This window comes from Oryctolagus cuniculus, chromosome 13, assembly GCF_964237555.1.
Source record: "Oryctolagus cuniculus chromosome 13, mOryCun1.1, whole genome shotgun sequence".
NCBI classification, from domain to species: domain Eukaryota; kingdom Metazoa; phylum Chordata; class Mammalia; order Lagomorpha; family Leporidae; genus Oryctolagus; species Oryctolagus cuniculus.
The window spans coordinates 103489053-103502460 of record NC_091444.1 but is presented as its reverse complement, the minus strand read 5'-3'; the positions used below and the strand labels follow the sequence as shown (position 1 = coordinate 103502460).

The 13408-nt window shown below is 46.9% G+C and overlaps 1 protein-coding gene across 1 annotated transcript in view; it reads left to right on the top strand.

The window, feature by feature from the left end:
- APBB1IP (amyloid beta precursor protein binding family B member 1 interacting protein) overlaps positions 1 to 13408 on the top strand; it is a 102744-nt gene that overhangs the window by 87390 nt on the left and 1946 nt on the right. Inside the window, exons 10-13 of the mRNA XM_051820970.2 lie at positions 1287 to 1397; positions 6518 to 6616; positions 7154 to 7268; positions 12402 to 12505. Coding sequence (XP_051676930.2) covers positions 1287 to 1397; positions 6518 to 6616; positions 7154 to 7268; positions 12402 to 12505 — 429 coding nt within the window. The remainder of the gene's footprint in view (positions 1 to 1286; positions 1398 to 6517; positions 6617 to 7153; positions 7269 to 12401; positions 12506 to 13408) is intronic.

Sequence of the window (13408 nt, the reverse complement as noted above, 5' to 3'; positions counted from 1 at the left end):
TTGGAGAAAATGGTTTTCTACCCCGTTCATTGTACCGAACTAACTTCCAGGTTGATTAAAATGTCTTTAGGGGGAAAAAAAGAGTATACAATTATAAAAGAAAATATGGGTTACTATTTTCATAACTGGGATGGGTAAAGCCATCTTGAGCAAAAGCAGATTCTCAGAATGGCAAGGGGAAAACTGGCCGATTGGATGGTGTCAAGTTGTTTCCAATTCTTTTTGGCCCAAACCACCACACGATAAGGGAAAGCCTAGGCAGAGAGCCAGAGAGGGCAGCTGCAGCGTGGATAACCAGGCATGACATCCACAGTCAGGAAGAAAACCATAGACACACTCCTGGAAGACAGATTCAGCTTATGCATTGAGAATCCACAGAAAAAGAAACACCGAGAGCCACAGACTATCACGAAAGGTGCTCTCTCTTACAAGCAGTGAGAGGTGTCTCCCCCAGAGACTGAGGCAATAAGCAACACTGGTCATGTCCAGACTCGGGCCGGAGGGAGTGAGCAGAGAGGCCACGCTCGTGGACATGAGCACTGGAGAGGAAGCTGCAGGGGACAAGGACCAAGGACCGGGAGTCATGCAGATGTAACGGGAATGTCCTTCCAAGTGGCGGCTCCAGCTCGGACGACCCCTCCCAGAGTATCTGCTCAGAAGGCACAGAACCCTGTGTGATAACAAAGGAGGAAAAATAGCAGTGGAGCCAACGTGAGCCTGGAGCAGAGCCTGCAGTCTGCACGGAGCGTGTGACCCATGAAAGAGCCATCTCTGTTTCCATGGCGACGCTGACAGCAGGAAAGACATCCTTCCCGGGAAGAACATGACACGGGTGCTGATTTACTCATCGGCCAATTCGCCTCTCATTGTTCATCCTGAGGGATTCTTTTTCTTTTTCTTTTTTTTAAATGCTCAATCACAAAAGCCATCCCTGATTTAGAATGGCGAAAGCCAAAAATGAAATTTCTGCCTGGGTGGTCACCTGGTCTTGGCTGTATCAGGAATGACAATGACGTCTCAAGGGCAGGCTGTCCTGGAATGTGAGAGTCTATGCACACCCATCTTGCACACCATGCCTGGGCCCAAGGCACGCATCTTTCTTTCCTTGCATGCTTTCATTTCTTGGACAGGCCTGGCTTTGAGAAAACCATTGAGAGTCAGTGTTCACATCAATTTTTGTTCAGTCATTGCTCTATTTTAAAATGTACTCCTGTGTCGTGCCATCCAGCGCAGCCTTGGCAAATGATTGAGTGCCAGCTCGGGTTATCTTTTTCCCTGTCTTGCAGACGTCTCGGGACCTGGCCTGTTTCATACAGTTTGAGAATGTCAACATTTACTATGGTACTCAGTGTAGAGCGAAATATAAAGCGCCCACGGACCACTGCTTCGTTTTAAAGGTAGGGCAGAAGGGGTCCCTAATTTGCATTTGGAAACCATTTGAGTTCCCGTGTTCTTTTAAGGAATAAAGTGTTGGATGTTGCATAGTTAACCACAAGTGTAACATCATAACGTTTTTTTCTATCAACAACAACAAAAAAAAGGGAAGCATTGCTTTCACTTCAAATGGCATCCCTCAATGACTGTTATCTCTGCCTAAAATTTTTCAGACGTTTGGTCTTTTCTTAAATTTATTTACTTGAAAGGCAGCAAGAGACAGAGTCAGAGACACAGAGAAAGATCTTTCAACCACTGGTTTATTCCTCAAATGCTTGCAATAGCCAGGGCTAGGCCAGGCTGAAGCCAGGAGCCCAGGATTCAATGCGGGTCACCCACCCAAGTACTTGAGCCACCACCTGCTGCCTCCCAGGGTGTGCACTGGCAGGAAGCTGGATTGGAAGCAGAGCAGCCAGGATTTGAACGAGGACCTCTGATATGGTATATGGGTGTCCCAAGCAGCATCCTAATTGCCATATTAAGTATCCACCCAGGATGGGGATTCGGACACAGAAAACAGGTCAGGACTCAGCTTCTCAAGCTGACTCAGAATTTGGGAGCAGGTCCTAGTACCATGGCAGGAGCTGAATTCTCTGATCTGGGACGAGAGGCTACCCCGGGCTGCACCAGGAGTAGCAATGCTGGGTCTCAAGGCACTGAACTCAGACTTTGAAAAGCTCTGCTGTGCAAGGCCTGGGTGTGCTGCAGAGACCCAGGGGCCTGCAGAGGGCAGAGAAGGCTCAGAGGTGGAGGAGCCAGCAGGGCCTGGTAGGTCTGGGAGCAAGAGTCACGAGCAAGCCTGGCAGAGTGTGCGCTCCCTTCTGCCCAGGAAGAGGAGCCTTTTTGTTCCCAAGCAGCTCCTCCATGCACAGTCACAGTGTTAAGCACACTCCTCAGTTCCTTCCCAGAAGAGTGGGAATTTTTATTAAATTGTTTTATGTAAACTGTTTAGTGTTCTGTATTCTTACTGGCTTTCTCCTTTTGAAGAATGTACAGCCCTGAGTGTGTGGGTATTTGAGTAGACCAATGATGAGAGTGTCTCTCTCTCTCTCTCTCTCTCTCTGCCTTTCAAAATAAATTAGGTTTTTTTTTTAAAGATTTTTTTTTTTTTTGACAGGCAGAGTGGACAGTAGAGAGAGAGAGACAAAGGTCTTCCTTTTTGCCGTTGGTTCACCCTCCAGTGGCCGCCGCAGCTGGCTCATCGCGCTGATCTGAAGCCAAGAGCCAGGTGCTTCCTGGCTCCCATGGGGTGCAGGGCCCAAGCACTTGGGCCATCCTCCACTGCACTCCCTGGCCACAGCAGAGAGCTGGCCTGGAAGAGGGGCAACCGGGACAGAATCCGGTGCCCCAACCGGGACTAGAACCTGGTGTGCCGGCGCCGCAAGGCGGAGGATTAGCCTATTGAGCCACAGCGCCGGCCATAAATTAGGTTTTGAAAATGTCTGAGGGCCCCCACGGCCTGCAGGTGCCAGTCTGATCCCAGGCTGACCCTGACCCTTCCCTCCTGTGCCTTCGCAGCTCTCCCTGCCACTTCCCTCTGCGGTTCCCAGGCCTCAGCCACACAGAGGCCCAGTGCCTTCTCCTAAAGAACGCTATTAGAAAAAGTGCCATGGCACAGAGTAATCACATATTCCTTTTTGTATCTGCAAGGATGGTTCAAAAAGTTTCAGGGAAAAAAATGGATCAACAAGATATGTTTACTTTGATGCAAAAACATTTGGAAACCTTTGCAGTTTTTTTCATAGTACACATTCCCCATGGACTTTTGGAAGACCCACCACGTCTCTTTCTTGGTGCCCAGAACTGTTTGTTCTCATTACTGTTCTACCACCACCCTTCGGCCTTGCACAGATGGTTCAACCTCTCTGTTTCCTCATTTTGTGGTTTAGAGGGTCTCTAACTTCTGCAGCTGCCCTGGCTTCTGTGTGTGCATTTCCAAGATGGCTCCTTTCTTTGTAAGGCCAAGGGCAATTAAATCATTGCACAAGAATCTGGCCTGTGGCACGCAGCCAGCATTTTCCTTAAGCCCCTTGGCAAATAATTTTTCAGTACAAGGCTCAGTTAGGGAGTCAGCTGTCGCTCCCCCTCTTCGTGGAGGAGCAACACAGGACCCTGCGCTGTTCTTTCGTCTGCTCGGCCCTCCCCGGGTTTGCTGCTGGTTCTTCCCGGGTTGGCTACTATCCCTTCCACCTCCGTGGAAGGGCAGTTCCCCCTGGCCACATTCCCCACTTCCGCAGGGGAGCGGCATACCGCCGGCAGGCTCTTCTCGGGGGCTGCACAGGTGTTCCTTCAGCTAGATGTTCCCCTTAGATGTTCCCGGTGCATGCCGTCTCTCTCCTCCTTTATAGTCCTCCTCCGCCAATCCCAACTCGGCTGCCCACACGCCGAGTACGCTGCTCTCCTCCAATCAGGAGCGAGTCCTACAGTTTATTGGCTGAACTGGAGGCACCTGTGTAGAAGCTGTTTTCTTCTCTCCCAGCGCCATATTGTGGGAGAGCAGATGCATAGAATAAGTCTTAATTCCAGTAACTCAGTCTAGTCCGGGTTGCTCCCCACAGTCAGCCCCCAGGTGAGGTCCCAAGACGTGATTGGGAAGAAGCACACTCACTCGTTCATTAACAACGGGGCCAGAAAGGATCCTGGAGCCTGTCGGGAGGCTTAGCTGAGACCCTGGAGGTCACCTCACGTCAGAGTCCCCTGTCTCTGTCCACAGCACATGTGTACTGGAAGGAATCTGGGGAGATTAGCCCCACTGATGGAAAGGACAAGACAAGGTCAGCATGGGAGGAGCCACTGTGAGAACTCAAGTTCAAGCATTCTTGCCTCTGTTCCATGTTCAAAAGCCATTTTATTGGCTGGTGCCGCGGCTCACTAGGCTAATCCTCCGCCTGCGGCACTGGCACCCCGGGTTCTAGTCCCGGTCGGGGCGCCGGATTCTGTCCCGGTTGCCCCTCTTCCAGTCCAGCTCTCTGCTGTGGCCCAGGAATGCAGTGGAGGATGGCCCAAGTGCTTGGGCCCTGCACCCTCATGGGAGACCAGGGGGAAGTGCCTGGCTCCTGGCTTCGGATCGGCGTAGCTCCGGCCATAGCGACCATTTGAGGGGTGAATCAATGAAGGAAGACCTTTTTCTGTCTTTCCTTCTCATTGTCTAACTCTAGCTGTCAAAAAAAAAAAAAAAAAAAAAGGAATGCAGGTTCAAGTCCTGGCTGCTCCACTTCCCATTCAGTTTCCTGCTAATGCACCTGGGAAAGTAGTGGGAGATGGCCCAAGTACTTGGGCCCCTGTCACCCACGTGGGAGACCCGGATGGAGTTCCTGGCCCCTGGTTTCTGGCTTCAGCCTGGCCCAGACCTGGCCGTTGTGGGCATTTGGAAGATCTCTCTCTCTGTCACTATGGCCTTCAAATAAATATATAAATAAATATTTTTTTAAAAAGAAGAAGCCAGCTTACCCCCTTTACATGGCAATGTGGAAAAGAATGAAGCTGTAGTTTAGGGAGCTGGGTTTTTGGTGCAAAAAAGACCAGGGTGTTGGATTGGCCTTGTGAACTTTACCCTCTATGGGAGTGCTACAGGCCCTGGTAAACTGTTTTATTCCATCTAATAAGAGCTCAACTTAGTATTTTACATCACTATGACTTTCAGGCTAATTAACATAACAAACTACCTGAATCCATGGAGACTTGCAATGGTAAGGGCCTCCAAAGGTAACATTTTGGAAAAAGAAAATCTACGTTCAGATTATTGACATTTGTGAAAATAAAATCCAACATTCAGAATGAAGGAGTAAGCACTGAATGACGGTAACAATGGAATGTGCAGCAGTCATTCGAAAGTGTCTCTGCTTCCACCTGCTGGCCAGACTGGAAAGTTACAGCAACATTCTGGCATTCTGGGGAGTTGCTGCGCCCAGGTGAGAGGCAGAGTGCCGGAAGCCTGAGCAAGCAGGCGATGCTCCTTCTCCAAACCTGATGGAGGCAGATCCTGAGGGCCGCCAGATCTAAAGAAAGAAAGCAGTGTACATTTAAAACAGACAGAGTCCCTCAATCGGCTCAAAAGGCCAAAAGGAAGAATTGTATTTTAATTTGTGAATTCTCTTGTAGTATTGTTAAAGTCTGGAATTTGGGCTTCATAGCTTAATATGAATATGGAAATTCTGAGTGATAATTCAAGAGATCCCTCCCCCAAGAGTTTACAGGGTAATAGCAACTTCTCTGAGCCTCAATTTCTTCTTTGTAAAATATATACAATCTGTATTAAACTCTTCACCAAGCGCTGAGTCTGTGCCTGGTTATCCTTCCTGGGCAAAGCCATCATAGCACAGGCCAGGCCGCTGGCAGGAGTGGCAAGGTCTCTAGTCCCCAGCTGCCTGCCAGAGTGCCACTGATGTGAAGACTTAGTGCCCTTTGAGTGTTTGATGCAGTAGTTAAGTCGCCACTTGCATCCCAAATCAGAGTCTCAGCTCCTCCCTTCCAGGCCAGACTCCTGTTAACACACACCTTGGGAGGCAGCAGGTCCTGGCCACCCACATGGGAGACACTGATGGAGCTCCTGGCTCCTAGCTTTGGCCTGACCAAGGGAACCCTGACTGTTGTGGGCATTTGAGGAGTGAACGAGCAGATGGGAGAACTCTCTTTCAAATAAAATGAAAATATTGTTTAAAAGACCAAATATCCCACAAAGACCAAGTATAAGTTGTGTCCACCTTAAAAAAAAAAAAATAAAAGACTTAAAATGGTAAGTTCCCTTGTCTGACACAGAAACAACTCAGATTTGGGAGAGATAGAAATATGATAGATTTGTGAAGACTTGCAAATGTTAAAAATGCAGAAGTGAAAATAATTACTGATAATTTAGTAAGATGTGCTTATGCTCAAGTATATGAGATTTTTTAAATTCTTTCAAGATTTAGTCATTTTTAGAAGTACCCAGTACCCCTCTTCCTAATTGTAAAATTGCTACCATTTTTGCCCCTACCTCAGTAAGTCATATATGTTAAGTCTTTTGAAAGCTATTTTGAGTGATGCTTTGAGTTCCTAGGAAATGAAGATTTTATAAACTGGCTTTAAAACTGCTTCTTCCCAGCATCCTCAGATTCAGAAGGAGTCTCAGTACATCAAGTACCTCTGCTGTGATGACGCAAGAGCTCTCAACCAGTGGGTCATGGGCATACGGATTGCCAAGGTGAGCCCACATGTGGATTTCCCTGGAATCTGCCAATCACCTTCCTGACCTGGGCTGAGATTCTGTGCTACCGTGAGCCACTTGACCCATCTTGGGTAAAGCCTCAGACATAATCTCACTTATTTGCCCACTGGATCACCCACATAGGTGGGTGGGATGCAGACGGAGACGGAGACCCCTCCTCTGATGTGAACCCCAAGGGTTGACTTCCGCTCAAGACTTCAGTTTACCCCTGAAGAGGTTAGGCTCGGTGTGCAGCTGAGAAACAGGATGGAATCTAGGGTAGAGTTACATGAAGAATTATGGGGCTTAGTCTCGCCTCTAATGTGCAGGTGGAAGTATTGATTGGTTCTGCTAATATGGAGAATTGTTGAACATACGAAAACATATTTATTGAAATATACTCCATAATGGGCAAAGGTTGAAAAGAACAGTCATGAAGTTGTTGTTGTTGTTTTCTCAATGTGTATGTTGCAATTGAGTGCAGGATCTGGCATGAGTGATTTCCTTTCTTTCTTCCCTGTGTCTGCTCCCTAGTATGGCAAGACGCTCTATGACAACTATCAGCGGGCCGTGGCGAGGGCTGGACTTGCCTCTCGGTGGACGAGCCTGGGGACCGTCACCACAGCGACAACAGCTCAGCCTCCCACAGGTACTAAGCAAGAGAGAGAGTCCCACATGTATTCAAAGCTCAGATCTCAAGTTCAAAACTTATCCAGAGGTGGGCGTTTGGCTAATGATTGAGATGCAAGTGAAGACACTTGTAGACCAGATATCAGAGTATCTGGCGTTGACTCTTGGCTCCAACTCCTGACTCCAGTTGGCTCCCTAATGCACACCCTGGAAGGCAACAGTGGTGGCTCAGGGTTTTGGGTCCCTGCCACAAATGTGGGAGGCATGGATTGAGTTGCAGGCATAAGGGCAGTGACCCAAAGGAAGGGAGCTCACTCTCCCTCTCCTGTCTTTCGAGAAAAAAAAATTATTTTAATGTATCCAACACATTTTATTAAAACAGAACTTTATAGGCAGCATTCAGAATATTTGTTTTCTCATGCTCAGACTCAACCTCAGCTCAATCCAGCATCTCACACACCCAGGCATCTATTTTCTTCTAAGTGATCTTGAACAAAGCTTTGATTTTTTTTTAATATATGCTTTATGCCACAGTGCTGATCCTTAATTTAGAGTGCACTAGCGGAAGGTATCTCTCATCAGAGCATAAATATGACGCTTGAGGAGAACATAACAGCACCATGTTTGTATTTTCAAGAAGAGGACATCGTAGTGAGAGGGTGGTTCCAAAAGTTTATGGAAAATAGAATTTATGTTTATTTTGCTGCAAAAAAACACTGAAATCTATGTGTTATTTTTTTCATGATACATGTTTCTATGAACTTTTTGAATCAATGTATACTATTTCTCGTTCCTGTAATAGTCCTGCAAAATGTGGATTATTCTTCCCACTCTGTAACTGAGGAAACTCAAGGTGGGAGAGAGAAGGTATCCGGTATCTTCTAAGTGGCTGAGATGTTCTAAGATCTTCTAAGTGGATGAGACACCTTGTGTGTAGGAAATAATGATTCAAAGAACTGGCACCATTTACAGTGAAGGCTTCGTACTACTGGTTTCCACTGTGGAAGGACTGTCACAGCAACACTGTCTGTGTTCCTTGCTGCTTCACAGGGAAAACCCAGTTGGAAAGCATGGCCGTTAAGAGTCAGGGGAATCTGACCCAACACGGGAAGACAGTGTCCTCAGCATGTCCAGTCTCACTGCTCTGGGAACAGTGAGCTCCCTCCATGTGTTCTTGCTACACCGTTTTCTTCAGAGCACTTATCACAATTTGTGATTATTTTGTGCCTTAACTTTTCTTTCTTTCGGCCTGTGTTCCAACAGCAGTGACAACAGGTGCTCAGAATTCAAAGATGGTTGAGACAAAAAATTTTTTAAAAAATGAATTAGTACCTTGCAGGGTTTCTCTGGGGATGTAATAAAAGGCTGTATGTGAATGCCCTTAACACTAAGTGCTCAACACATGCTGATTTCATTTCTCTTAAGTTGAATCAGATTGTTTAAAATCAATTTCTGAAGAATGTCATTGCAGCAATTTAGATGAGCTTTCTATTGATTAAAAAGAGGATGCTCAAGTCCATCATAAAAAAATATTTGGCTGGCGCCGCGGCTCAATAGGCTAATCCTCCACCTTGCGGCGCTGGCACACCGGGTTCTAGTCCCGGTCGGGGCACTGGATTCTGTCCCGGTTGCCCCTCTTCCAGTCCAGCTCTCTGCTGTGGCCAAGGAGTGCAGTGGAGGATGGCCCAGTCCTTGGGCCCTGCACCCGCATGGGAGACCAGGAGAAGCACCTGGTTCCTGGCTTCGGATCAGCGCGATGCACCGGCCGCAGCGGCCATTGGAGGGTGAACCAACGGCAAAAAAGAAGACCTTTCTCTCTCTCTCTCTCACTGTCCACTCTGCCTGTCAAAAAAAAAAAAAAAAATTGCATACAGTCCACACACACCTCCTGTATACTTTAAATCATCTCCCACATTGCTTATAACACCTAATACAATGTAAATACCATGTAAATAGAATTTCAAGTTAACAGACAAGTTGCAAGCATGGTACCAAGACCTTCCATGCAACCTTCTGTAGGTCAGCAATATGGAACATTTTGCTGCATTTGCTTAGCTGTCTCTCTCAGTCTCTCTCTTCCCTTCTACGTCTTATCCATATTTGAGTACACCTGTGTTTCTGAACCATTTGAGAGTAGGTGGCATAGGTCATGCCCCTCTTGTCCCTTAAAATTCCAGTTTGCAAACAGAAGGCTATTTCTAAGTAACACCAGCCTACTTCTCAAACTCAGGAAATGTATTATCTGATACGGATAGAACACTTGCATCTGGACCACAGTCGATACTCCAGCTCTGGCAGTTGTTTCCAAGTACTCCTCATAGCCGTGTGTTTTTCCCGGCCTGGCTCCAGTGCAGGAGCCTGCACTGTAGTTGGCGGCCATCTTGCATTTTTAGTCCCCTTTGACCTTTTCATGTCTACCAAAACATTCAATTTTTAAAAAAGAATAGGGGCTATTTATTCTTAGCATGTCCCTCATTTTTGGATTCATGTGGTGTTTCATCTTTGGTTTCAGGTTTTGTTTTTTGGGTTTTTAAAAAATTTTTAAGTAAAATTTTAAAAAAATTTTTAATTAGTTTTTGATTTCAGGTTTTGTAGTTGGGGCAGGTACACCACCTGAGCGCTGTTGCATTCTCCTCAGGGTATCACAGTTGAAGGCGTGCCATGTCTGAACTATGCTGGAAATGTTAACTTTGAACCCTTGGTTAAAGTATAGTCCAACTCATCTCCTACACGGATTTTCCATTTTGTACTTCAGAGTTTGTGTAGACATACTCTGAGACTGTATAATGATCCTATTCCTCATCAAACGGTCCCTTCTCTACAATCTCCGAGGTCTTTAACTGCCTTCTTTGACTTGTTATGTAGATTAATGGGCTTTTCAAATGAGTGGACAACTGTCTGAAGCAGTAAACTATCCATTCATAAACAGGGGCAGGCACTTGGCAGTGGTTCAGAGACTCCTGGGTCTCCTGCATCCCTATCACAGTAGCTGGTTACAGTCCTGGCTCCTCTGCTTCCCATCTAGTTTCCTACTACTGCACATCCTGGAAGACTGCAGCTGATGGCTCAAGTACTTGAATCCTTCCCATGGATTTCTGGGAGACACATGGAGACATGGATGGAGTTCCAGGGCCCTGGCTCCTGTGATTATTTGAGGAGTGAAACAGTAGATAGAAGCGCTTGCTCTCTCTCTCTCTGTCTCTCTCTCTCTCCCTCTGCCTTTCACATAAATAAAAATAAGCATCTTTTTTTATTATTTTTATTTATTTATTTTGACAGGCAGAGTGGACAGTGAGAGAGACAGAGAGAAAGGTCTTCCTTTTCCGTTGGTTCACTCCCCAATGTCCGCTGTGGCTGGTGCGCCACTCTGATCCAAAGCCAGGAGCCAGGTGCTTCTCCTGGTCTCCCATGCGGGTACAGGGCCCAAGGACCTGGGCCATCCTCCACTGCACTCCCGGGCCACAGCAGAGAGCTAGCCTGTAAGAAGAGCAACCGGGACAGAACTGGCGCCCCGACCAGGACTAGAAGCTGGTGTGCCGGCACCGCAGGCGGAGGATTAGCCCAGTGAGCCGCAGCGCCCGCCTAAATAAGCATCATTTTAAAAATGAGTTTTAAGGTTTTATTTTCCAATCACCAGCAAGTTTTCAAAATCAGAACATATTATTCTCTAGGGTTGCAGTTAATCCGATTTTCTCCATGGGTTTTACCAAGTATTGACTCTCCCAAGTCTTTTGCTGAATTTCATGTGAAGTTTTGCCACTGCTAGGGTTTGAGTGTGGTGTACTCCCAAGGATTCATGTGTTGGAAGCTCAGTCCCCAGTGCAGCGCTATTAAGAGCTGGTGGGACCTTGAAGAGGAGGGGCCCAAAGGAAGGTGATGGTGTCACAGGGGACACTGCCCTCAAAAGGGAGCAACGCTGGTCTCACAATTCAGTCTCATGATTCACCAGTGAGTTGTTACAGGGGCCGATGTTTGGCTCAGTTGTTAGGAGGGTGCTTGGGACACCGTATCTCATCTCAGTTCTTGGTTCAAGTCCTACCTTTGATTGCAATTCCAGCTTCATATTAATGAGCACCCTGGATGGCAGCAGGTGATGGCTCAAGCACTTGGGTCCCTGCCACCCATGTGGGAGACCTGGATGGAGTTCTCAGCCCCTGGTTTCGACCTGGCCCAGCCATGGCTGTTGTGGGCATTTGGGGAGTGAACCAGTATATGGAAGATCTCTCTCTCTGCCTTTCAAATAAAACTATAATAAATAAACATTTAAAAGAGTAGGTTGTTATAAACAGAGCAAGGCTGGCTCCTCCTGCCTCCTGGCTTCTGGTCTCCCCATGTGACTACTCTCACACATGTGCTCCTGTGATCACTCACACACATTCCCGCCACCATGACAACATCTGCCACGAGGCCCTAACCAGAGCCAAGCAGAAGCTGGCACCTCCAGACCTGTGAGCCCAAGAAACCTCTTTTCTTCATAAAGTTACCCAGTGTCAGGCACTTTGTTACAGCAACAGGAAACAGACTAATACAGCCACAAGAACACAGGATTTTCATTGAGGCCTTGTGCCGGCCTGCAGCACAAAGAACCGGGTTTCCTGAAACAGAGAGTGGCAATGCAGGGACAAGGACGCAAAGAATGGAGCCAAGACAAATCCTGATCAAGGCTCGTTTATTCAACAAGTCCAGTAGTATTTAAACATGACTAGTTGTACACAAGAAGGCACACAGAGGATTTACATACCTAAAATTCTTTTGGGGTTACAAAGAGGAGTTCCCGAAAAAGTTCTTTCGCTTAACAGATCACAAAATGTTATCAATCATAGATTACAAGGGTATAATAAAACACACAGGTGATCAATGCAGGTTTCAGGTGTGGCTGATTACCTACATCATCTCTTGTGAGAAGTCTAGCAGCGAGACACGGTTCTTCCTGCCTCTTCCTGGAATCTCCTTAGCCTAATTGTCTGTGCTGATGTCTCCATCCATATGTTTAAGTGTAAACAAAAGGGGCGACTGCCTGCGGCTGCCCACAAGGCCTGTGTGTTCCACCATGCCTGTGGATCCTTTCAAACTGCTTGATATTTTCAGATACATGTTCCGGAACGTCAAAGATGCCTCACTCGCTCTTCTTTTCTCTCTTCCTCCATCTCAGGACCTAAAGCAGGTGCCTCCCAGCCCAACGGTCAGATCCCCCTGGCTGCACACCGTGTCAGCGCCATTCTCCAGGAGGCACAGAATCATGCTGAAACCACCAAGGTAAGACCAGCTGTCACCCACACCCACCTCCTCAGTCCCGGAACTGCTGCTTTCAAGAGAGCCAACACCACTGCAACAGCTGGCAAGGTCCTCGAATTTCCTTTTCATAATTGTTTTCTAGGTTTTATCCTAAAGTGGCATAGACTGGGATAAAACCAGCAGTTATCACCCTGCTTAGGGGAAATGCAAACCCGTGTTTTCCATGCCAGAAGTCTTTAGTGGTATTTACTTTTATTGAAGTGATTTTCTTGGTTCAGTCAAAGGATTTTAGCATTCTCTCAAAGTGGCTTGGAAGCCCTGGGGATGTTTACTTATTTATTTTCTCTGAATAAATTAGGGTAACAAGTTAGCCAGAAGCTCCACAGGAAGTGCTAGCTGATCCCCAAAGTCAGATTAGGACAAATAAAACGGTTACACTACCCAAGGTGCATTTCACAGTTTCCCATTAGCACCCTATGTGCTTCTTCAGGGCCACGCAGAAGAAAATGCATTTTAAAATAACAGCCAAATTTTCCAGTTCCTCAGAATAATGACTCATTTGACTCTATCTAAAAATTATGATGAACAGTTGGAAGTTAGTTACTAACCCAGTTCATCTCCAGTAGCGACAGAAATGTTGCTGGCTACTTCCCATGTGTGAAGCAAAGCAACCTTCAATATTGATGACAACAGCATAGCACTTGGCCACTGCAGCTGCTAGGCTCAGAGTCAGGCTTCTTCATTCACCTCCTCCTACTGGCCGCCATGCAGCCCAGGAAACAGTGGAAGTTGGGGACTGACTGCACTTCTCACACTTCTTGGAAAACACTGTGTACTTTCCTAAGTTGTGTTTCTCGGATGCGATCTTCTTAGCCTGACAGCCTCATTATGTGATTTACTTTCAGCTGTTATTATTCTCCTAAC